General features: G+C 35.7%; 1 protein-coding gene across 6 annotated transcripts in view; it reads right to left on the reverse strand.

Moving 5' to 3' along the window:
* fndc5b (fibronectin type III domain containing 5b) overlaps positions 1–26,043 on the reverse strand; it is a 69,472-nt gene that overhangs the window by 16,773 nt on the left and 26,656 nt on the right. For 5 of the 6 annotated variants that reach the window (NM_001044337.2, XM_073930851.1, XM_073930852.1 and 2 more), the window contains 4 exons: positions 22,626–22,741; positions 20,434–20,632; positions 3,095–3,184; positions 317–502 (listed from right to left, as the gene is read on the reverse strand). In NM_001044337.2, coding sequence (NP_001037802.1) covers positions 363–502; positions 3,095–3,184; positions 20,434–20,632; positions 22,626–22,741 — 545 coding nt within the window. In that variant the 3' untranslated portion in view covers positions 317–362. Of the gene's footprint in view, positions 1–316; positions 503–3,051; positions 3,185–20,433; positions 20,633–22,625; positions 22,742–26,043 lie in introns of all 6 variants that reach the window. The other variant, XR_012394579.1, reaches the window with a different exon arrangement.

A 26,043-nucleotide genomic window follows, 5' to 3' on the forward strand; every position in this document is an offset into this window, starting at 1 on the left:
GTGCATGCATTGTATGCACATCTAGATAAATAATTTGGTATAAATAAATAGGTACTTATTTTCTTTGAGGTTAGGTTTAAAGATAAATGTGTCCACTGTATTCTTTTAGATTTTGTTTTGCAACCAGGCTCAGAAAATATCGACCTAAAAGTTGATTAATAACTTTAAAGAATAATCGGATATTTATATATTAGCTGTACGCTCCAAAATATCCACATAGGTAAATATATCTACATAGGTGCATCAAAAAACAGTGAAATGTATTTTAAAACCTACTAAACTTCACTCACGCAAGCAGACAAACAAGCAAACATACCTGTCCTGAGGCTGAAGCCTATTATTGCCGACAGGGGAAGGCGTAATTAGACCTTGCTGCGCAGTAGTCCCCCTGTAGGGTGCTCTGGGGTACTGCACTCTGAAGAGTTCTTGGCTTTGTCCTTGTTATTGTTGGGCTCGTTGTCTTTGATGATGTCATACTGGCGGCAGAACAGAGCGATCACACCTGTGCACAAATGAGAGGATTCAGAGAGTTGAAGACAGCATGGCACAGTGCTAGTGATGGATGGGACGTTGTCGAAGAAGGAAAGGCAAAACGTATATATATAATGATGGATTGCGCTGTGATTCTGCCACAAATAATAACATATCAATTATAGGCCGACAAGAACAGGATGCGAAGCTGCACTGTAGCCTTGAGTTTAAGTTGTGCTAGAACTGTCCTCTTTGATGATTCATTATTTAGCTTGCTTGATTTGATTTGTGTATATAAAAAAGCATCTAAGGCCCTGCTCGCACCTGGTATTAAGAGGTATTGTCATCGATCCAATTACAAGTAGACAATTGAGACGCATTACCATTCACACTTAGGGTTTAAATGTGTCTCTTTTGTCCACTTTAAACCACATCTGATGAGTAAGAGTCTGTGGGTGGTGTTGGATTTTTCTTTTTAACACTAAAAGCTTTAGCGAATGTTCATAATTTACAAAAAATAAAAATGATATTAAAAGTATCCTACCAGAGCAATTAAAATGCTTTATTAATAGGTACTTATGCTATAAATTAAAGATAATTGATTTAGATCATAACTCCTACTAGGCCTAGACACTTTCGTTCTGTTTTAGTTTTAATATGGACAGCATGTTAAGTATTGTTAAGTATAGTTAAGTTAAGTATAGTATTGTTATCCATTTCTCAGTGAATATAGGCTATGTATTTTGGGGCATTTAATAAAACAGATTTATTAAACAGATATATTTAGTAAAAATACTTTAATCACCAAACATATTTAGAAATTAAAAGATAATGTAATAAAACTCAAGCTAAATGTTGCAAATAAAACTACAACCTACAAAATTTCAACTAATTTTTTGCATTTTTGCTTCTCTTCATTTTTCCTCTTTTTTTTTTTTTAAATTGCAATTTAAATTGATTATTTTTCTATAATATATGAATTTAGGTGTACTGGTTTTTTGGACAGTTATCGTCAGTTATTTTGCTAAATAAGCTTCAGATTTGGCTTCAGTACTGACTAATCTAATGTAAATGCACAAATATAGCATTGTAGAGCTTCCTATTAAAAATATTAATTTAAAAGAGAGATTTGTGAGGGGTGTACTTATATATGTGTAGCACTGTATATGCATTATATTTTATATATGTATATGCATTATTTTGTATATTTTTATAAAATTAATTTAACAAATAATTCAGAACTAGAGTGTTTTTGAGTAAAATTACTATGAAATCAGGTGAAATGACAGATCATATATATACTATTTCTGATCAACCTCTGCCTAGACACTTTACTCTTGTTTTACAGTTTAATGCTGTTATTTTTATTAAGTTTAACAAATATTTTAAACATCAAAAGTAACTCTGTTAGGAGAATAAAAAATATTATGCAAAGTATAAGAGGAATTGATCAAATTGAGCGAAATTACCGAACATGCATCATGCAAAGGTTTCAAGACTTAAACTTGTCAATTCTTTAAACATGAAAAAATAAACTTTAGCAAAGATGTATCTAACAAAAAACACTAGTCCACGGGCGCTGCATTAGATCTACTGTTTAAAGAGACTATTTCAGTCATATTTAAAAAAAAAAAAAAAAACTATTGGCACTGTTGAGAAATCCTTTAACTTTATGCATTTTTCTTCTAATACAAAACCTGAGATCAAAGATGAGCTGGGTGGAGAGAAGGTGGTGTTTAGCAGCTGTTTGAATGGATTAAACCACATTTGTGTTTGCACTATTAGAGCAATTAATTCAAATGCGTTTTCAACCACCTCTGAAAGTGGTCAAAAGTGGACAGGCTCAAAACGTTTTACACACTTTTCAGACCTCTACGCTAATCTACTTGTGATTGGATCGACTTAATACCAGGTGTGAACAGGGCCTAAGACCCAAGTATAGCATTAGAGATCTTCACGTTTTACAAGTAAATAAGGTTTTCTCCATAAATAAAAGTAAAACACCTGTAAATTAAAAGCTATGGGCAACTGTTGATTAACAGAGTGTACAGTGCCCAGCATAAATGAGTACACGCCGGCTTTCTATACTTACTAAAAGATTCTATACAATAAAATGTGTGCATGTACTGTACATTAGATTAGTCTGTACCAAAGCCAACTAATCTAACTAAATAACTTGGTCACAGAGCAAAAGTGAGCACAACTCAAAGATGTTAGAAAGAAAAAATAATAAAGAGGAAAAATAAAAAGAAACATAAATATTCATATAATTTAGTTTGAATTTTTAGTCTGTAAATTTGAAAATTAATCTGAATTTAAATGTATTTTCTTTTTATTTGTAATGATATTGTTTGACCATCTAATAATAAAACGGTTTAATAAAACCATTTTGTTTAAATCAACCTAAATATATATTTTTTTATTCCCTGTGAAATGCATAACGATATTCTTTTTCAAATTGGGGTGTACTCATTTATGCTGTGCAATATAGGGTGGCACAGTGGCTCACAGCAAGAAGGTTTTTGGTTCAAGTCCTGGCTGGGCCAAGAGATTTTCTGTGTGGAGTTTGCAAGTTCTCACCATGGTCACGTGGTCACATCTATCTCAGTGGTCGGATTCTCACCTGCCCACATGACGAGAACCACCACAATGATAATGAGCTCTCCAGCCCTGAGCTGAGCCGCCTGGCCGACCTCCTCCATGGTCACTTCATCTGTCAGACAAACACACTTCATATTTTCAAAAAACAAAATTGACTCGCTTGTTTACTCCTAGGGGTAAGAATATTGATATGGTCTGCAATATTATAAGTGCTGGCCACTAGGCTTCTAAATACTATGTTTTACTAAGTCATAAGATAACTTAAAGGGCACCTATGATGAAAATCAACTATTGGAAGCTGTTTGGACAGAACTGTGTGTAGGTATAGTGTGTCCACCGTCATATAAACCCAACAAGTATCTTTTTTTAATTTCCTGAAGTTAGAATAGGTTCCAAATCCCAGTAATTTTGAGGCCCACTGCAACGTGATGTAGGAGTGCGGTTTTCCCTGCCCACCGTATTGGCTGACATGTGTACACACGTCCACAGAACTTTTTTTGAAACTGGGATTAAAATATGTATTTCAACTCGCTGTGATCAGCATCTAAAATTAAATTAAGTTTAAAATGTATTTAATGCATGGCATTTTTGCAATAAAAATAGTCAAATCGTGTCAGTAAACGTCCATATATATATATATATATATATATATATATATATATATATACACACACACACACACACACACACAGTTGAAGTCAGAATTAATAGCCCCCTTTTCGATTTTTATTTTTTTTCTTCTTTTTTTTTTAAATTTACAGTATGTCTGATAATATTTTTTCTTCTGGAGAAAGTCTTATTTGTTTTATTTCGGCTAGAATAAAAACAGTTATTATTTTTTTTAAAACCATTTTAAGGACAAAATTATTAGCCCTTGTAAGCTATTTTTTTCTATAGTCTACATAACAAACCATCGTTATACAATAACTTGCCTAATTACCCTAACCTGCCCAGTTAACCTAATTAAACTTGTTAAGCCTTTAAATGTCACTTTAAGCTGTATAGAAGTGTCTTAAAAATGTCAAGTAAAATATTATTTACTGTCATCATGGCAAAGATAAAATAAATCAGTTATTAGAAATTAGATATTAAAACTATTATGTTTAGAAATATGTTGAAAAAAATCTCTCAACTGAAACTAAAATCTTCAACTGTATGTGTGTGTCCTACAAACAGCATTTGTGTGTGACTCATCATTTCAGAAAGGCTTGAATAGACTCCACCACAAACACATCATATAAACTTACTTGGTATTTTTGAATTGTGACCTTATTTCAGCTTCATCCGTGTTTCTATCACTGACTGCTGTTTATCTGACATAATGCATGAGAAGCAGACACACACATGAGAGCAGTGCGGGGGCAGAAGCAGCTCATTTGGCTATAATGCCACAGGCTACAACAGCTACCTAGTCCTCAGACACTAAAATGGGCAGATTCTGCATTATATAATAAATGATCTGATGGGTATTTTGAGCTGTTAAATGTTAAAGACACATTCTGGAGACACCAAAGGCTTATCTTACATCTTGTAAAAGAGGTGCCCTTTCAGATAATTTGGGATGCATTTTACAAGATGAGGAATTGGGAAATTTGTTGGGAAATTCAAATTTAATGTATAAAGATATTTAATCTTGTACAGTTTAAAATTTTACATGGATTCCGACTGTTTAAAGCAGGTTTTCAAAACAATCTAAAAAGTTGGCTATGCCAGGAAGAATGTGCCTTATTTCTTGTATTATGGAAAAGCCCAGCGGTTCAATATTTTTGGAGAGAGTTGAGTGATTATCTGATAAAGATATTGCAGAGCAAGTATGACCTTTGCTTCGTACAGACATGGACAAAATTTATGATACCCTTCCACTGACGAAAAACCCACAGTAGTTAAATAGTGTTTAGTAGTGTTTTAACAGTTTGAGGCCCAATCCTAATTCTTTTTTTGTACTCCTTCCTCTTGCCCCTTAAAATGAAATGGAAATGGGACAGCACTACAACACCTGCACACGTCATCGTGATCTCTTGGTTTATGTGAGATCAGACGATCACAACTGCTGTAGTTATTCCAGTTTTTTGGGGTATATATCTTCAGGAAATCACTGAAGGCAATGATATTATGTTATCGTAACGATATGATGTGGCAATAAGCTTGTAACTACCGTGTATTCACTAAAAATTTGTAATAATGACAAAAAATACTAATTTGTAAATTACCCCTTGGTTTCGAGTGTGGTCCTAAAAAATCTCAGTTTGAAGGGGTATCTAGCCCTTCCTCTTAGCCCTACGCCTTCAAGCTAAAGACAATTGGGACACCCCTACCCTGAAGGGAAAACGTTAAGGGGGATAATTGGAATTGGACCTAAGTAGTTGCATATGGAGAAAGCGTTTCTAAAGGTGGTTTGTCAAGCCCACACACCTGTGTGAAGCACACTCAGAAATGCACAATGTTTATATATAGATATAGATTTTTAAGAAAGTGTCTGTTGCAAATGTTCAAACTGGTGTTTGTCTCAAAATGTTAAAAGAAATGGAAGTCTGTTTTCTATACAGGTGGTTTGTCAAGTCCACTCACCTGTGTGAGGCACACTCAAAATTGCAGAATATTTAGAGGTTTTCGTGTGGTGTGGTGTGGAGGAGAGTGGGTTCTGGTTTTGGGAGCTGGGATAGTTGCAATTTTGAGAAAATAAGTCCTATGCTGAATACTTGTACATCATAGACTTAAATGAACAACTGTTTGTTTGAACATATTTTTAAAGACCAAAAAAAGAAAAGAGAACAGGCCAGCTTCTGCATTTATCAAAGCACAGGCACTGTGACAACACACAAACCACAGTAGGATTATTCCAGAAATTAAAACCATCTTCGACCATCTAATTAATTCTTTAATTAGTCTCAAGAGGATATCAAGCAGAGCCTAAAGCATGCCATCTTCTCTGACTCCGACACATCCAGAACCTTTCTATTCTTTCTCAAAAGTCAGACTGGATATGATGAAGCTGTGGACTGTCATGAAGCTTCAGACCTCAGGGCTCAATTCTCTGACTGGAGATTTAAAGCAGCTAGTAATTAAGGTCTCGTTAGTTTAAAGAAAGCGCTGTGGTGTGTGTTCACTGATGAACCCCGGAGGGAAAAGTGAAGTTCCTCAATGATGTTTATCTGAAGCGGCAGTGCTTTCTTTCATAATGACCAGGAGTTACACTTTTGCAACAAAAAGTAAAATACACTATTGGTCGAAGGTTTGGGGTGAGTAGGATTTTTAACTGTTCCTGAGTCACATGATCCTTCAGAAAACACTATTATTATTATTATGGTTATTATTATTGTTGTTATTATTATTATTATTATTATTATTATTATTATTATTAATATCTTAAAATGGAAAATGTTTTTAATATCTTAAAATGGAAAATATTTATTTAAAATAGATTATTTCATATTATTAATGTCTTGCTTTGTTCATTTTTTTCTGTTTAATATTTGTGGTTTTTTTTAGTTAGTTAGTTTAGTTCTAAAGAGTTCATCTGAAAATGTGAATTTATGTGTGTGTATGTCAATTGTATTAAGATAAAAAAAATAATGGAACATTTTTCAAGATATCTTTTTTGTCTAACAGAAAAAAAATAAAAAATAAAATAAATATATATATGAGCAATATCTCATGAGTAGCAGTGCGATATACCTGTATATCGGCACTGGTGGAAGGCGAGAAGAGTGAGCAAATGATGACAGAATTTTCATTTTTAGGTTGTACGATAAATTCAGTTCAGTTAAATAAAAATTGTAATACATTTCAATATAAATAGAAAAACAAATTCAATTAAAACACTAAAATACACATCTATTTTTATTATACAAATATTGTTTGTCCGAGTAAGTGGCTCATCAATATATTATACAACACAAAATTAATCTATATGGTGTGGCAAGCAAGACAAGCTCCTTAGTAACAGAAAACTGAATAGAAAATGAACAAAAGTGAACGCTTTCTGCCCTGAATTATGACATAACACCTTCTTCAGGGTGGTTGTATAACCTCTATCCCACTGTGTCTGTATGCTTTATGTATGGAAGTGATTTGAATAGGTATCTTTCTTTTTACTGTACAAATCTGGTGTTATGCATGTAATAATCTGTATCTACTTATCTAATACAATTGGTTCATCAGTTTGATTATTGATTTACACTTATAGTTCTGAATAAACGATGAAAGACCTGTCTGACTATAGACACTTCCTTTCTGCCATAAAAAAAATCTTCTCTTAAAATCAGTAAATTCAGAAATTTTGGAAAGATAAAGTTAGAATAGAATTGTGAGGTATATCTCAACATATGTCTAAACAAAAAAAATGCAATAAATCAAATGAGCCCGTAATTGCAAAAAAAAAAAAAAGATATGAAAAAAAAAGACAAAAGCGATAAGTCAGAATTGTGAGATGTAAGCTCAAAATATAAAAATAAACTTCATCCGCATCAATGCAAGTCTAGCTAGACAAACAGAATCAGCCATCCTGACGTGAAGACCCATGAAGAGAAAGATAAACGGTGTGTTTATTAGCCGCTCTGCTGTTTAGTGAAGTGTAATGCTGGCCGCTTGATTAATTAGAGTGTAAGGTGAGAGCACTAATGCCGGGTGATTAAAGTGTGTTTTGTAAAAGCTCCTGCTATCTAAATGACACCCGTGAGTCAGCTAAGAGTTTGCCATGGAGAAAACACACCGATCCTGCAGATCCATCACAATGGCATTAGTGCACACTTGCAGATTTTAAGATTAACTTAATGACACACGAGCAGCCATTAAATATAATAGATCTCAATTTACAGCTCTGTGTGGATGTTTATGAAGTGGGTTACAACAGTTACTACTAGTAAAAAGGCATTTGTGAGGAAATCAAATTAAAATACATTGTATTATGCATTAGAATCTTGTTATTGTTTTAAGAAATGGTCAATGGTTTAATTAAAAACAAATAATTTTAAATCCAAAATAATTTGACAATATATAATTTTTTCCTAATTCTACAATGAATTCCACGAGTTTAATTTAGTTTATTTGTTACCTGTAGAAAGCTGAAGCACGAGTATGCTTTGGGCGTACTGAATAGCTGTATATTAAATCAATTTAATCATTGACTCTGTGACACAAACCCATACATTTGTTTTTTACTGTTCAAAAGCTATATCTAGCAAACAGAAATGTTCACTATCTTATATAGACTACTGCTAAAAAATTAGAATTCACAGAAAAAAGAACTTAAAAACTCACACGCCTAAAATACATATTTTAAATATTTCACAATTTTACAGTTTCTCTGTATTTTTCCCTTGTGAGGATATTGGGAAATCTTCCTATTCCATGGTAAAACCATTTACTACGCTGTAAAAAGTGATTAGTTGAAAAAGTGAGCACTCTCTATTGTGCAAAATTATAAAATGAAGATGAGTTACAACAAGAAATACTTACATTTAAGTAAAATCAACTTGTCAGTTCTAAGGCAAAGCGTTTACTCACTTTTTTTAAGTAATCACTTTTTACAGTGTATTTACACTGTACTTTTTTAAATAAGCTGAATCAAAACAATTCTTGAGTTTTTGGGGTTTCTGCGTCTCACCTTTTTGCCGTTGCCATTTTTTGAAAAAAGTCAGCTCTGAGTGGAAAAAGTCACGTCTTTTTCATTCTTCAATCAGATAAAAGCAGAGGAGGGGTTTGCATAAGATGACATCAGTGTTTGTGGTGTCAAGACGACTACAGAGACTTTGGAAGACGGAGGAGAGACTAATGGTTATTGCTTTGAGTTATCTGGAGCTGTATGACTTCACAAATCTTGAATATCACATTATTATTAAATTTATAACAATATCAACAACAACAACACTCGTTCACAATAGGCATGATTCAGTCATTGCCTAGCAACATAAAATGTGCAGCACACTTCTTTTTTTTTCTTGTTAACAAAAAGGCAGTGTGGTGCGCCTCGTGTTTCTGGAACGGAAAAGTGCATTTGTGTGATCAATCCCTTACACCAGGGATCACCAATCTCAGTCCTGGAGGGCCGGTGTTCCCACAGGGTTTAGCTCCATTTTGCCTCCACACACCTGCCTGGATGTTTCAAGTATACCTTGTAAGACCTTGATTAGCTTGTTCAGGTGTGTTTGATTAGTGTTGGAGCTAAAATCTGCAGGACACTGGCCCTCCAGGAACAAGTTTGGTGACCCCTGCCCTAAACTGTCAAAAAAATCTTGTTATCCTTACTTGCATCAATCAAACTAACTAAAAATACAAAGTTAAACTTTGGATAACTTAAAAAAATGTTTAAACCTGCTTAAATTATTTAAATAAGTTAAATCGACATTAAAATATTTGTTGTGTTGACTTTTTGTCATTATGTTTTTTACAGTGTATAAATCTGTACTAAAAATTAAGTGAAGTTTCTCAAACTAATTTCGAGAGGAGCACGTGATAGGATTGACTACAGCTGATCCCTATCACTAATCACTAACTAGCCAATCGGATCACTCTAAATTCAATATAAATATCCAGCCTAAACTTCAATCCTGATCTTCGTTTTGGAAACCGCTCTGCTTCGCTCCGCTTATCAGCAGCCCACAAGCTACAAGCCACCACAAGCTACAAGCCACCACAAGCTACAAGCCACTACAAGCTACTAGCCACCACATGCTACAAGCCGCTACAAGCCACTACAAGCTACTAGCCACCACATGCTACAAGCCGCTACAAGCCACTACAAGCTACTAGCCACCACATGCTACAAGCCGCTACAAGCCACCACAAGCTACAAGCCACTACAAGCCAGAAGCTACAATCCACTACAAGATAAAATCTACAATCCACAATCTATAGCAATAACATAAACTACTACTTATTCAAAACAACAACAATTCATCAACAACAACATCAAACCTTCCACTTTAAAGTGCCTCCTCAATGAATGCTGCATGGAATCTGAACCCTCGCCTCCTAGCGGTGCACATGTGGTAACGTATATAGTATGCATGCCTTAAAGGAAAACTTTGCAAAATAACTACAGCCAAACATTTAGACTAAACATTTAAAAATCTTTTGAATTACAAGACTAGCGTGAACAATGAATTTAACCAAGACATTTGCCTCACAATCCTCCTGCCTGTCCACAGATCCATAACATTTACAGCTTGTTTGCTGGAATGTGTTCAGCAGAACAGCAGCTCCAGTCATAAACAATGGGGACTTTTATTCAACAAAATGGCCGCTGGGCTTTTGCACCTTTAGCAGGGCCTGATTGACACTCCTTTAAGCCAATAGCTATAACCGTCACCATCCAATGAGCTCTAAAAAACTGGAGATGGTCCCGCCCTCTCTCTTGACTCTGTTGCAAAGACCTTATAAATGAATTGGCCAGACACGCTTGTGAATTTAGTTAAGTCAAGATTTCAACAAATATTCATGGATTAAAATAAGCCATTACTAACATTTCATTCACAGTTTTACTAAGTGGTGATATCGTTTTGAAGTCTTAAGTTCAGAGTTTGATGTTAGCAGTTGATATTTTATTTAAAAAAAAAAAAAAAAAAAAATATATATATATATATATATATATATATATATATATATATATATATATTAAAAAAAAATAAAATAAAATAAAAAATAATAATAATAAAAAATAATAATAATAATCAAAATAAATGATTATATAAATAATAATAATAATAATAAAATAAATAATAATAATAATAATATAAATAAACAAATAAAGTTACATCTGAAAGCCAGTTAACTAAGAAAAGATTATTACCAACCAGTGAACATTACCCAGGTATTGAAAAACATCATACACTTCGAGCACAGAAGTCCAATCGTAATACGCCAGTGACTCACGTGTTGATATACAAAGTGTCATACGTAAACTTATAATGGCAAGTCAGTTAGATGTAAAACGGCAAAGAAAACAAACTTCTTGCTTGGCTGCTATAGAAGGAGGATATTTGACAGATGGATCTTCAATAGATACTTCCAGGACAACCAGACAAGCCACACTACATATCCTCAGCTCTCCATCCATCTGCCATCATGCGGGGGGACGAATGCCCACCTCTACCATCCTTGCACATTGCGACAACCAGCTATCGGACCATGCGTTAACAAAAGGCGCATCCATTTACAGTTGTCCACACCCTTAATAAGATGCCTCGCATGGATATCAGCTAAAACAATTTATTATGTCTGTTGTACATGCACCATGTTGTAATCTTTATCTGATTCTCTCATTTCTCATTTCAGAAACCATGAAATTTGGCTGCAGAATCTGACCCTCATCCAACCCATTATATTCTATATACATTCCAAATACAACTATACTCTACACAAAGTATACATTTCCACTCACTTAGCCCATACCCTTGATGCCATATTTACACTAGCCTTTTAGTTCTGAGATATTCTAAACTAACATCTAATCCCACAATCACCTCACCATATCTGAACCAACTTGGCAGGATGAAAAAAATACCATCTTTCTTATTAAGCAAGCAAAATAGATCAATTTTGCAAAGGACATCATGCATACAGTTTGATATACCCTCCCGCACACCCAGTCCAAACTCTCTTAGCATTTTTTACACCACAGGAGAATAATACCACCTCAGGGAAGCTCGGCTGATATTCTCTCCTGTCGATTTCCACCAGCATGCATTTCTAGGAGCTTTGCACCAGAATCATATGACAGCCATTCATTTAGCATCGAAGCCGCCACTACTGCAGCATATAAAGGACTACCACAACATCACATCCAGGCTCCAGGAAGGTGGTCGTCAGATCCATTTAAGTCATACATCTGCCTCAGCCGGAGTTATTTTAAAGAAGCCCAGAAGACCCTTTCCAGAAGGAGTCATCATGTTAGCCTATAACTCATGTAGTGCTGTACTGACCCCCCCCCCCCCCCTCCCGCCCCAACCCTTCCTAACATTGTTCACAGGAGTCTTCTAATCCCTCCCTCCCTTCCAGACTCCTGCTAGAACCAGCCTTTGATAGCTCAACTTCCCGAGCTGTGACTACGAGCACGAGTCACGTCACTGCCCCCCGCCTCCAGCCCTAGCTCTTTTGTTTATTTTATATTTGTTTTGACTGTTTATATACGCATATATGAAGAGTGCACATGGCACGTATATATATATGCCTATATGAACAACATAATTATATGCCCACGTGCACCCACGTACGTGGACATGTACATTCATACATAGTGCTGCCACCCTTAAGCTCTGGCCACCGCAGGAGCAGTCCCAGAGCTTAAAACCCCTTTTTCCCTCTAGTAGGAGTCTTCATTGCCCAAATTCCCCTTTTCCCGACTCCTGCTAGAACCAGCCTTTGATAGCTCAACTTCCCGAGCTGTGACTACGAGCATGAGTCACGTCACTGTCCCCTCTCCTCGAGCCCTAGATCTTTTATTTATTTTATATTGCTTTGCCTGTTCATATACGCACATATGAGGAATGTACACGGCATGTGTGCATATACATTAATATGTGCCTATATGAATAATATATATATTGATATGCCTGCGTGCACTCATGTACGCAGACATATATTTTATTTCATAGTGATGTCACCCCTAAGTTCTGGCAACCGCAGGGACTGTTCCAGAGCTTAAACATCTATTTTTCCAACCAGTAGGAGTCTTCATTGCCCAAATTCCCCTTTTCTGACTTCTGCTGGAACCAGCCTTTGATAGCTCAACTTCCCGAGCTGTGACTACTAAGTGTTCTTATATGTGTGCATGTGTATATATATGTGCGTACGTGTGTATGTGCATGTATTTGTATGTGTGTGTGTGTGTGTGTATGTGTGTGTGTGCGCGTGTGTGTGTACGTGTGCATGCGCATGGCACGAGTGCATATGTGTGCATGGTTATATGCCTATATATCTTATGTATCTATGGCTGCATGTACCCGTGCATACGGACATATACATTATTTCATAATGCTATCACCCCTAAGCTCTAGCTACTGCAAAGGCGGTCCTAGAGCTCAAACCCCCATTTTTCATAGTCGGAGCCTTCACTGCCCAAAAATTCTTTTTCCGACTCCTGCTGGAACCTGCTTTGATAGCTCAACTTTCGAGCTGTGACTAAGAGCACGAGTCATGTCACTGCCCACCCTCCAGCATAGCACTTTACCTATGTTGTTCATTTATATATTATCTCCATCGGAGATAGTTTCCTCTTTTCACGTCTGGGCTCTTACAGAGCCCACATCTCCTCTACCTTTTCATTTCTTTCTTTCTCCTCAAACCACTATATCCAGCAGCCGGATATAGCAATTTCTAGCTTTTGGGGGGGCGTTCTTCGAATACGCGGCTGCTGTCCCGACACAATAGCATTTATGGGAAGCTATCGAGAACTACCTGATCTCATATCCCTCCAAATGCTTATTGACCAGGCGGGAGCCTTGGGCTCATCTATCACCGAGCTCAGGGTTCTCTCCCGGGACAGCATGCCAAACTAGCTTAAATAGTCAAGCATTATCTAAGTGTGAACTCTTGAAGTGAAGTTTCTCAAACTAATTTCGAGAGGAGCACATGATAGGATTGACTACAGCTGATCCCTATCACTAATCACTAACTAGCCAATCGGATCACTCTAAATTCAATATAAATATCCAGCCTAAACTTCAATCCTGATCTTCGTTTTGGAAACCCCCCCCCATCCATCCCTTCTCCCTCCTCCTCAGTTTGGGCGACACGGTGGCTTGGTGGCTAGCACTGTTGCCCCACAGCAAGGAGGTCATTGGTTCATCACTAGCTGAGCCAACCGATACTCTCTGTGCGGAGTTTGCATGTTCTCCCCGTGTTCGCGTGGGTTTTCCCCGGGTACTCCGGTTTCCTCCCACACTCAAAAACTATGCAACAAAAGTTAAAGTCACAAGCACTTACTACAAACTAGCACAACTAGTGATCTATTTTTGGAAGCTATCGAGAACTACCTGATCTCATATCCCTCCAAATGCTTATTGACCAGGCGGGAGCCTTGGGCTCATCTATCACCGAGCTCAGGGTTCTCTCCCGGGACAGCATGCCAAACTAGCTTAAATAGTCAAGCATTATCTAAGTGTGAACTCTTGAAACTTTTTTTAGTTTCAAATGAACGACCAAAAACAATATAAAGTTTAACATTTTCATTTGAATGTGTAAACAAAAAATGTAATGGCCTGTTTCCACTGAGTGGTACAGTGTGGTACAGTACAGTTTGCTACACCTTTATGTCCATTTCCACTGTCAAAAGGTACCAAAATTTGAACCGTACCATATGACTTTTTGGGTACCAATTCCAAAGGGGTACCAAGCAAAGGAACCAAAAAGCGGTGCTAGACGTGCAGCTTAAAGTGCAGCTGAACACTATTAGTTTATAGAGAAACGTCACTAGTGCGTGCAACAAGCCAGGAAAATGAAAACACAGGAAGCCGTGACATTACACCATATTAATATATACAGTTGAAGTCAGAACTATTAGCCCCCTTTTGAATTTGTTTTCTTTTTTAAATAATTCCCAAATGATGTTTAACAGGGCAAGAAAATTTTCATAGTATGTCTGATATTTTTTCTTTTGGAGAAAGTCTTATGTTTTATTTCAGCTAGAATAAAAGCAGTTATTAATTTTTAAGGTCAAAATTATTAGTCCCTTTAAGCTATGTATTTTTTCAATAGTCTACAGAACAAACCGACGTTATACAAAAACTTGCCTAATTACCCTAACCTGCCTAGTTAACCTAATTAACCTAGTTAAGCCTTTAAATGTCACTTTAAGCTGTATAGAAGTGTCTTGAAAAACATCTAGTAAAATTATTTACTGTCATCATAACAAAGATAAAATAAAACAGTTATTAGAGATGAGTTATTAAAACTATTATGTTTAGAAATGTGTTGAAAAAATCTGCTCTCTGTTAAACAGAAAAGGTGGGGGGGAAAATAAATAGGGGGGCTAATAATTCAGGGGGGCTAATAATTCTGACTTCAACTGTACATATAATAACAAGCTATAATCGACCTGAGCTCAAACAAACCTTGACGTCGTCTTGATGAGCAGTCACAAAGCAAAGAAGAAAACAGAATCTGCCATGTGTACTGTTGTTTACGAGGCCGTCTAAAAGTGCGACTGAGAGCTTTATTTGCGGTCGCTCACCGTTTATCTATATTGAAAAAAACAAAGGAGCAAATGATTCTTTCAGCAAACTAAAACATGAACAGACTACAACGTTTAATTATTTTCATCGCCTTTTGTACTATTTGGAACTCGGAATAACAGAATTATTTTTTAACAAGATGAAGAATAAAGATGTAAGGTTTGTAGGCTACTGACTGTATATGTTTCCTATTGTTTATGAACCCAAATAAGGCCTAAATGTATGCTTTGGGTATTTTCTTTGGTATTGGTAACATTTCAGAGACTGTAAGACTCTGTATGTGTTCATATGTTTTATTTATGTATTTATTTTATATAACTGCAGACTTTACAGTAGGGTATTTTGCACTTAATGATCTACAGCTAGAATCAAGTCCTCTTCATAGAAAGGTTAGTAATGAACATTTATACACAAGTATAGATGTGCTTCTCATATAATATGTGAACAACCCAATGGCTTTGCTTTAACATTTCTTATAGCAAGAAACCAACAGGGCAACATTTGGCAGTGCAGACGCAAGCCTGATAAAGGTGACTCGCACCATACCGAACTGAACCATATCACTCAGCGGAAACGAGGCCTTAGATGTACCCCAAATTTGTCACTTATTCTTGTAACATTAAAGCTGATGCACTAACTAAATGCTGACTGACTAAATAATGTTTTGCTGTTCTTCATGCACATGAAGCTGAGGGATGAGCCAATGCTAGAGTTTGACATTTGGCTGAAGTCAGAGGTGAATAAAAACTCCTGCGCTGACTTTAACCTGCACCACAAGGTTTTGACACCAGATGTCATGAACACAGTCTAGAGCCAAAGACTGAAGCTCATCCAGAAAAATGACAAGAGTTTGAGCAACACAAGCCTCCACAGCAGATGTTTGGCCAATCGTGATATGTGGCTCATCAAAATGTCGATCATATTTACACAACAAAAATGACCTATTGTGTGGTGCTCTAGATGCACTGTAAAAATGCTGGGTTCCATTCAAATCCCTCATGCTCCATTAAGTTAACCTGATTGTTTTTACAAATTAAAGTGGATTGAACATAAAACAGATAGGTTGTCCCCTTAAAAAACTAAGAATTGTGTTGTTTCAACTCATTTGGAATAAGTAGTTTAAATGTGCAGCAAACAGTCATTTTTGAGAGTACAGAAATCTCATTAACAGTATATTTAATGGAAAACCCACAAAAGACAAACACTTTCTGCCCTGAATTACGACACAGCACCATTTTTAGAGCAGTTGTATAACCTCCTTGCAACAGTTTTTTTCTTCACGGTTAGTCATCTTTCAAATCAATCTTTATTTTTAACTGTACAAATCTTGAACCATGTCAGTGTCGTACAGTATCTCTGAATATAATAATCTGCATCGACTAACCTAATAAGGCTCATCCTAAAAACAGTTACATAAACATGCATTCATTTTTCTGTTTCTATTCCTACCAACACGGAACGCTGTTTCTGACACAGAATTTAACTTCTTCAAATTGTTTGCAATTCTGAAATTGTAGAAAGCACCTTGATTCATAATTGCAAACAAAATAAGTTTGTAAGTATGAGAAAAATATTGCAAGTAAACTGAATTGTGGGATATAAACTCAAAACTTTACGAAAGCACTCTATAAAATGGTATGATCAAAATGTTTTTTGTTACATTAACTTGTTCTAATAAGTTAATTGTGTTTTTGTACTTCTTTTAAGTTGTACAAGATTTAAGTTTTAAGTCAATTTAACACAATTTTTAAATAAATAATTCTACAAGTTTTTTCAAGACAGCAAACTTTTTTTTTTTACAATACATATACATTTATATTTGCAAATAAATAAAGCAAACAATTTTAACAACTTCAATAAAAAATAATATGATGTGGAAGATATACACTTGCCGGCCACTTTATTAGGTACACCTCACTGCCACTCACTGGATATTTTCCTGTTTTTGGACCTTTCTCTGTAAACCCTAAAGAGGGTTGTGCATTAAAATCCCAGTAAATCAGCAGTTTCTGAAATACTCGGACCAGCCCGTCTGGCACCAATAGCTATACCATGTTCAATGTTAAATTGAAACTTGTGTTACCGAGCAGTTGAACATTTAATGTACCTAATAAAGTGGCCTGTGAGTCTAATTCAGAATTCTGATCTTGCAATTCTGACGTTAATCTCCCCTGATTGGTTGATGTTTTATATCTCATTTGTAAGGGAAGAACCATCTGAATATTGTGAAATAAACGGAATTCAGAAAGAAAAAGTCAAAAAAAAATTTTTTATATATTAGTTTTTCATTTTTTGGTTGAAACTGGACATATATTTATCTTCAGATAGAAACAAACACATAAAAATGTAAAAAAATATGTTTCAAGAACAGTATTAGCCATTGAGAAATTAAAGTTTTTATGTATTTTTTGTGAACAAGGTGTTGCAGTTTTACCGCTGAACATACCACAGAGAACTCCTGTTAACCTGAAGCCAAAATGATAAATAATACAGTACATTTCATCTCTATTGGAGTCTGTATTCCATTCCTGTGCTCCTCTGAACAATTATAAACCCTGTATTTCAGCACTTCTCACATTACAGCTTCTTTAACATGCATCGCTTCGTCATATTCCCTAACTGTAAGTGTCTCTGGATAAAAGCATCTGCTAAATGAGTAAATGTACGTCTCAATCTGTTCCAAACACAAAGCAATCATTCGGCTTCAGAGGTTCTGGAATATATAACGTACAAGGCATACCAACTACTTTTATGGTGCTTTTTTTATTATTATGTAGCTTGACGGCCTCAGTCCTCATACATATTTCATTATGCTGAAAACACATTTGTTTTCTTTTGTTAAGGTTACATTTGAAAAAGCATAACAGACTTTAAATGTCAGATTTTTAGCAAGGATTGATCCCGCAGTCCCTATCATACACCCGGTGCAATAAGGCGAAAGACATACATGGCACAATTTGTAGCTATTTTCAGACCAGCGCAAACCTAATTCTAACATTTAGCACCACGCTGTTTAAATAGCAAATTAATTTGTGCCATTTTGTGGACTCATGGGTGTGCCATTGTAAAAAGGTGTGTTAAAGCACAATGTTGGTATGTTGATATTTTGAGGAACTGAAATAACTGATTAAGTATTAGCCAGTCTAAAGTCGCAGAGTGCGTTAGTTATGCACCTATGCAGGTCTAAACACAAACACATTGCTTAATACACACAGGATGTACAGCAATACACAAATATCATTAAAAATGAAAAACATTAAGATTCAAATGTTACAAAGTACTAATTTCTACATGAATATAAAAGCCACTGGCCCAGTGCCTTCTTCATCTCATTATATTTGTTTTAATGTTTGCATCACCATATGTGGCATAAGAGTAAGACATGTGTTTGGATATAACTCAGTTTTCTGACCACACTTTATTATTGTTGTTCATTTATTAATTTGCTGGAAATTAGAACTGAATTTAGAAATAGTTTTGAAATAAGTCTTAAACAAAATCAAATATGTAGGCTAATGGATGTCTTCAGTGAAGTGTGTACAACACTGTTTCCTTATCCAAGAAAGTAAAGGAGTAAAGTAAAGAGGCTGAATAGAGGAGGCTCATTCTTTATCCATGCACTGCAGATGGTCTGTTAAACTGTTTTCTCATTAGTTAAGCGTTTAGTTTTTCCATTTACAAAGTACACCATGTAAATAGCAACTGGGCCATGGCTCGACGCAACTGACTCTTAAAGGAAATGGGGGATGAGACTCTGATTGGTTTATTGCATGTTATGCTCAAAACACACACATAACTCATTAAGAGAATGTGTGTGTGTAATGTATGTATGTATGTATGTATGTATGTATGAATGTATGTATGTATATTTTCCAGTTCCATATATTTTCTGATTTGAGTGATAAACATAGATATTAAAACTGCATAGTATTTCAGAAAACAATCTATAAATGACCAAATCCAGTAACTGTTTACACAACCTTTATTTCTTTCTTCTTTTAATCACAAAAGAAGATACTTCAAAAACTTATATACTGATAGTAATTCTTTTGTGATTATTGTAAACATGTTTGCAACTTCAGGATAATAAACTTGCAATTTTGCATTTCCAAAATCTCTCTGTAAAGATCATAGAGATCAGTGTTCAGCAACACCCTTCAAATAATAAAAATGTATTTATATCTGTGTTGTGAAGGTTTATTCAGAAGGATTTGCTTATGTATTTGCTTTCTTAAATACATTTTATCCTACAATATATATATATATATATATATATATATATATATATATATATATATATATATATATATATATATATATATATATATATATACATCAATTTGTTTTCTATTTATAGGTTTCCTAAAATGAGTGATACATTTTTAGCCTAACAATGATTTCACATGTTTGTGCTAGAAATGCAAATCAGCTCATATTTACAAATTAATGTCTCTTTTCATACTTAATTTACTGTGTAAATCAGAAGTTTCTGAGACTTTATTTTTTCCGCATGTTGATGTATTTCCAATTAAACAAAATAGTGATTTATGGGGCGGAGCTTTCATTTTGCGCATCATTTCCTAAAGCAGCAACTAACGGCTGCTATAAAAGGGTATTAATATGCAGTTGCTTTGGAAGCTCTTACAGAAAAACAAATAAAAAAAAAATGTAAAAAAAAAACAAGAATAACAATGTGAGCCAGCAAAATAAACATTGTAAATTTGGATTTCAGGTGCAATTTAAGTATAGCGTTTTAGAAAACTTCATACAAAAATTGCAGCTCTTGAACCCACAAATGAAAATTCTGTCATTGTGTCCTCAATTCTCTTCTTATTTTCTGTTAATAACAAAAGAACATATTTCAAAATTTGTTCTAAACTATGCCATTGACTTTTTTTTTTCTCCTAACTAATAGTTATCAGTTTCCAACATCATTCAAAACATCTTCTTTGTTTTCAACAGAAATAAAAGAAATTGATAAAAGGTTTGGAAACACTTGTAAGCAAGTAAATAGTGCATAGTTTTTATTTGACATTTTTTTATTATTTTGGGGCAAACTAAACATTTAATGCTACTCATCCGCAGTGTCTTGCCTGAAGTACTTTCAAATAATACCATAGTGCAAGGTGTTGTGATGCATTATAGACTATTATATCCAAAAAAGGTTGATTGCAGGAAAGTGCAGTGTTACCTGGGCTTTTAGAGGCCAGTTTCTCTGACTCTTTGGGTGTGCGGAACAGGACAGGTTCACTTGGAGGACTGGTGCCGCTCATGCTAATGGACTGAACATGGACAATGTACTCGGTGTCTTCCTCCAAATCCCATAATGCACATGAGCGAGTGGTGGTGTTCACTTCCTGGATGAATCGCAGCATGCGCACGTCCTTCTTCTAGAAACACCAAAACAATAATCAAATAAAGAACATCAGTGAGATTGTGACGCTTGCAATAATAAGCAATGACCAGATACCAGTTCCATTAAAGTCAACATGAAATCGAAATTCAGATAATTATACTTTTTTAGGAGTGCCACAGTGGCTCAGTGGTTAGCACTGTCACCTCTCAGCAAGAGGGTTGCTTGTTCGAATCCTGGCTGGGTCAGTTGGCATTTCTGTATTTTCCAGTACTAGGTTGAAGCTGGACAGGCATCTGCTGTGTAAAACATATGCTAAATAAGTTGGCGGTTCATTCCACTGTGGTGGCCCCTGATGAATTAAGGGCCTAAGCCAAAGGATAATGAATGAATTTACTTTTTTAACATTTAACATTGGTTATTTATTCATTTTCATTTGGTTTAGTCCCTTATAGGGGTTCCAACAGTGTAATGAATCACCAACAACTCAAGTGTATGTTTACTCAGCGAATGTCCTTTCCAGCTGCAACCCAGTATTGGGAAACACCTATACACTCCCGCATTCACTCATACACTACACAGCCAATTAAGCTTATTCAATTCACCTATAGCGCATGTCTTTGGACTGTGGGGAAAACCGGAGCACCTGGAGGAAACCCACGCCAACAGAAAAAGAACATGCAAACTCCACACAGAAATGCCAACTGGTCCAGTAGGGACTCGAACTAGTATATAATAACAACCACTCTTTACAACCGAGGTATGCAGAAGAGCATCTCTGAACACACAACATGTCCAACCTTGAGGTGGATGGGCAACAGCAGCAGAAGACCACACCGGTTGCCACTCCCGTCAGCAAAGAACAGGATGCTTAGGCTACAATTCACACAGGCTCACCAAAATTGCACAATAGTAGATTGAAAAAACGTTGCCTGGTCTGATAAAGTCTCGAATTGTGCTGCAACATTTAGATGGTAGGGTCAGAATTTGGCTTCAATAACATGAAAGCATGGATCCATCCTGCCTTGTATCAAGGGGTCAGGCTGTTAGTGGTGGTGTAATGGTGTGAGGGATATTTTCTTGGCACACTTTGGGCCCATTAGTACTAACTGGACATCGTGTCAGCGCCACAGCCTACCTAAGTATTGTTGCTGACCATGTCCGTCCCTTTATAACCACATTGTACCCATCTTCTGATGGCTACTTCCAGCAGGATAACGTGCCATGTCATAAAGCGTGAATCATCTCAGACTGGTTTCTTAAACAGGACAATGAGTTCACTGTACTCAAATGACCTCCACAGTAACCAGATCTCAATCCAATAGAGCATTTTTGGGATGTGGTGGTACGGGAGAGCTGACAAATCTGCAGCAACTGCGTGATGCTATTATGTCAATATAAACCAAAATCTCTGAGAATCTCTGTTCCACGAAGGATTAAGGTAGTTCTGAAAGCAAAGGGGGTCCAACCCGGTACTAGTCAGGTGTATCTAATAAAGTGGCCAGTGAGGGTATATTGAAATAGGTCTAAAATTCTGTTTAATGTTGACTTTAATCTTCAGAAAAGCACAGAACAGATTTACAGCAGCAATAAAAAACTGCAATCAGTGCAGCTCATTCTTAATGAATTCCCCCTGTAATTGTGAAAAGTGGCATAAGAAATTCATGAGAAGATAAAAACACAAACACGCACACACATATTCATGCACACTGCAGAAACTGTGTCTCGCTCAGTTTGATGACAAGCTGTAATGGCTTTGTACTCTAGCAGATGGTCACTGCAGTCCTTATTACAGAGGTCTCCACAGTGACTGCTTTCCTCAAATCTGCGCACACACACACTAATGCATGCATGCATAAAACATTTACAGAATGCTCAAGGCCACCTATCAAAAGCAAACCAGTCTGCATCGACACATAACTAACATGCTTACACAAGCATTCCTCCGTCATATCGCCTCATTTCACTTGAGTTATGAGGCGATTTTCCCATGTTTTACACAAAAAATTGACCATAAAATGATTTTATACCTGCTGGGTGATGGCAAACCCAATGACTGGGTCTCCCTCCAGAATGTCCCATGTCACAATCGCTGAGTTCCCCTCCAGTGCTTTGATGGTCACATTGAGCGGAGCTGATAAACTGTCTGAGGATGACAGGAAGACGGAAAAAAGATATGAAGGGATAAAAGCTACTGGTGTGACATACAGTAAGATCTCTGTCGCTTTATAGGTCAATATTCATACTGAAGAATATGTCTGGACATTTGAAAATATGAGCGTCTGGAAAATGAAATGTATAAACTAATGGCTGATGTTGAACACAACACACAGCACTTTGGAATATGATTTAATTCCATACAGCAAACACAAATGATTCATTTCACAATTGCATAATTCACAAAATAATAATTTGATGTTACTGATTTGTTTAATGTTAGCAGTTTTGTGTCCCACTTTATATAAGGTGGCTTTAACTAACATTGTACTTAAGATTGATTAAATACTTACATCTATTTAAATCTGTAATTAATTTCTGTAATATTTACAGTGGTAATTACACTGTTGACCATTCCTTACACCTAAAGCCCCCTTAAACTTACCCATACCACCAAACCTGTCGCCAACCCTACCTGTATCCCTCCTCAAGAGCATCAGAAGTGTTTTCCGATACACTATAAACACAGTAAGTGCATTGTATTTATCTTTTTGATGCAAGTACATAGTAGTTAAGGCCACCTAATATGAAGTGGTTGTATTTTGTTCCAACTGTAACAGCACTGAACCTTTATAAAGACCCAAACAGCACAATGGCAAAGCAGATAAGTTTGAGTACTAAATGCACACACTGAAAAACATGATTTATTAGATTTAGATTAAGGTAAGGTGGTTACAAACAATTTATATGGGCTGAATTTAACCAAATGCAATTGAGTAATGTTCAACTTAATTTGTTTGTGTAACGTGATTTGACGCTGAGAGCAGAGGTGCGGATCCAAATGCAAAGTCTTTATTGAACATAGAATCGTCAACAGAGGAGCAAACATATGTTTAAAGGCAATTCAGAGTCGTAGTCAAAATAACAGGCAGAGGGTCAAAAATGCAGGCAGCATACAACGTAAACAAACATAACAAAGCGATTGTCAAAAACATAGCAAGGCAAGGAAAACGCGTTGTAATGTTCACTCACAGTTCAACAAGACTCAGCCAAGTCTGCGTGTTTGTGTGCTGTGTAAAAAGTCCTGAAATCAGTCCAAGAGCAGCTTCAGCTGTGTGTTTTAATCAGTCAGGATCAGGAACCGCTGTGAGTGTGTGTGATGCATGACTGGAATTGTAGTCCATAAAATGGCCGATTTGTATCTGTGTTTACCAGTAATCGCTGGTGACCATGACAGTTTGTTTAAATTCATCTTATATAAATTGTTTGCAACTACACTGTAAAAAATAAAAAGCTAAGTTAACTTAAATTTTTAAAGCAATTGGCTGCAACTTATTGCTGCAAATATTTTTTTTCAAGTTGACTGAAAAGGCTGTTTTAAGTCAAGTATACTTTATGGGATAATTTGGCACAACTTCAACCACTGAAGGTTAATAAACTCAAAATGTCTTTAAAAATTTTAAGTTAACTCTTTAAGTTAAAATTTAAGTAAGCTTTTTCTTTTTATAGTGGTAACCACTCAAATGAAGAAATTAAAATTTAAAGTCTCCTCAACTGATTTTTTTTACTTTCCTTGAACAAACAGATCCAAGCAGCTAAATCGTCTTATGAGTAAATTAAACTCTGAGCTCAAAATATGTCCAACTAACTTATTATTTTAAACAGAGTTAACAATTTGTGAGTTGGATTTTTACAGTGCACTTACCTTTTTATATAGAACTGCCCCAAAAAATAAACTGTTTTCTGTATGAAAGATTTACAATTGGGATTAGTAATGCCCTGCTTGTTTTCTGTCTGTTGTAAAAGAGTGAATTGTACATTCTTGTTCTTGTTAATTAAATAAAATATGGTGTGTGTGTGTGTGAGAATGCTAAAGATAAATACATATCATTCAGTCATGAAAGTCTAGATGATGCAGAGGCACAAACTGATGAGACTGACGGCCGATGAGGTTACTATGAATAGTGAGATAACTGTAGCAAATGATCAGTTTCTCTGAAAAGCCTCCACCTCCCCAAGCACCACCAGATCTGCTTTGGGATTTATGAATGACATATCCATTATTCATTATCTTAATGTGCTTTTCCACTGCATGGAATGGCACTTTGGTTTGATACGGCTCACTTCTGGAGGCTTTTCCACTGCATTCGTTTTCTAGTACAGAGTACTTTTTTATATTACCTCGGGTTTCCAAATGAGCCATACCATTATTAAAATGTGAAATATTACACAGCACTAATCACTGATCAGCACTAAAAGAAAAACACTCAAAATGGAAGCATTGTTATCAGTAGAAGAGGTCCAGATGTTCTTCTCATTGGTAGCAGAGGTGTGGATGGGATGGAAGTCACGACAGTAGAGGCAGAGCAACTATAGTGGTGATTCCACCCTGTTTTAAAGGCTCATGAAACTAAAAGAAAGTTTTTTTTTTTTTTTTTTTTTTTTAGATGTTAACATTATTGTTAGTTTTTAGGATATCTATAAGCTAGTGGACAGCAGTGACAATTCATTTTTAGGAGATATAAAATCAATACAAACATGTAAAGCTTGTAGTTTTTCACTTACGCCTATAACGTTTTGTTTACGTCACCTTATGCTTCAGTTTCTCATTAAATCTTCACCAATCAAATGCTTTTCAAGATGCTTCACATTCGATGCTCAACCACTCTCAGTAGCAGAGCGGTGATAAAGCAAAATGCTATTGGCTGTTTTTTTTTAAAGGGGAGGAGCTACCCTCTCTTCATGTGTCAGTTGAGATTACATCAAACATCGAATAAAAACCACAATATAAAGCACTTCACAGGCCTTTTAAGGAGTACTAAACTGCAGTGGAAATGCACAATTACAACAAATCGAGCTGAGCTATGCTAGCCACACTACTGTGCAGTGGAAAAGCAGCTTAATTTAACTAATCAATATTCCAAAGATCAATCTTGCTGTTTAATATGATGCATGAATAAAACTTATATAGACAATATAGCACACACCTTTAAAAATCACACATTTAAAAATAGTGATCCGTTATATATCAGCTACCATATTGGGACTGCTCATTTAATGCTTATTTTTAATGTCATTGTTACTGGCTCAATAATAAAATGATCAGGTTGATTTATTAAAACTAATAAACTATAGATTATTTCCACTTATAGATCCACTTTAGATGCATGAAATTGCCCAGGACTTTTCGACTGGTGCCTTACAGATGATATGACGTTTCCCACGGCAGACATTCACTTCAGAGAAGTTTTTGTTAGAGGAAAGATGTTGACTGGTTGTGCTGGTTTTTGC

Source organism: Danio rerio, chromosome 19 (assembly GCF_049306965.1).
Source record: "Danio rerio strain Tuebingen ecotype United States chromosome 19, GRCz12tu, whole genome shotgun sequence".
NCBI classification, from domain to species: domain Eukaryota; kingdom Metazoa; phylum Chordata; class Actinopteri; order Cypriniformes; family Danionidae; genus Danio; species Danio rerio.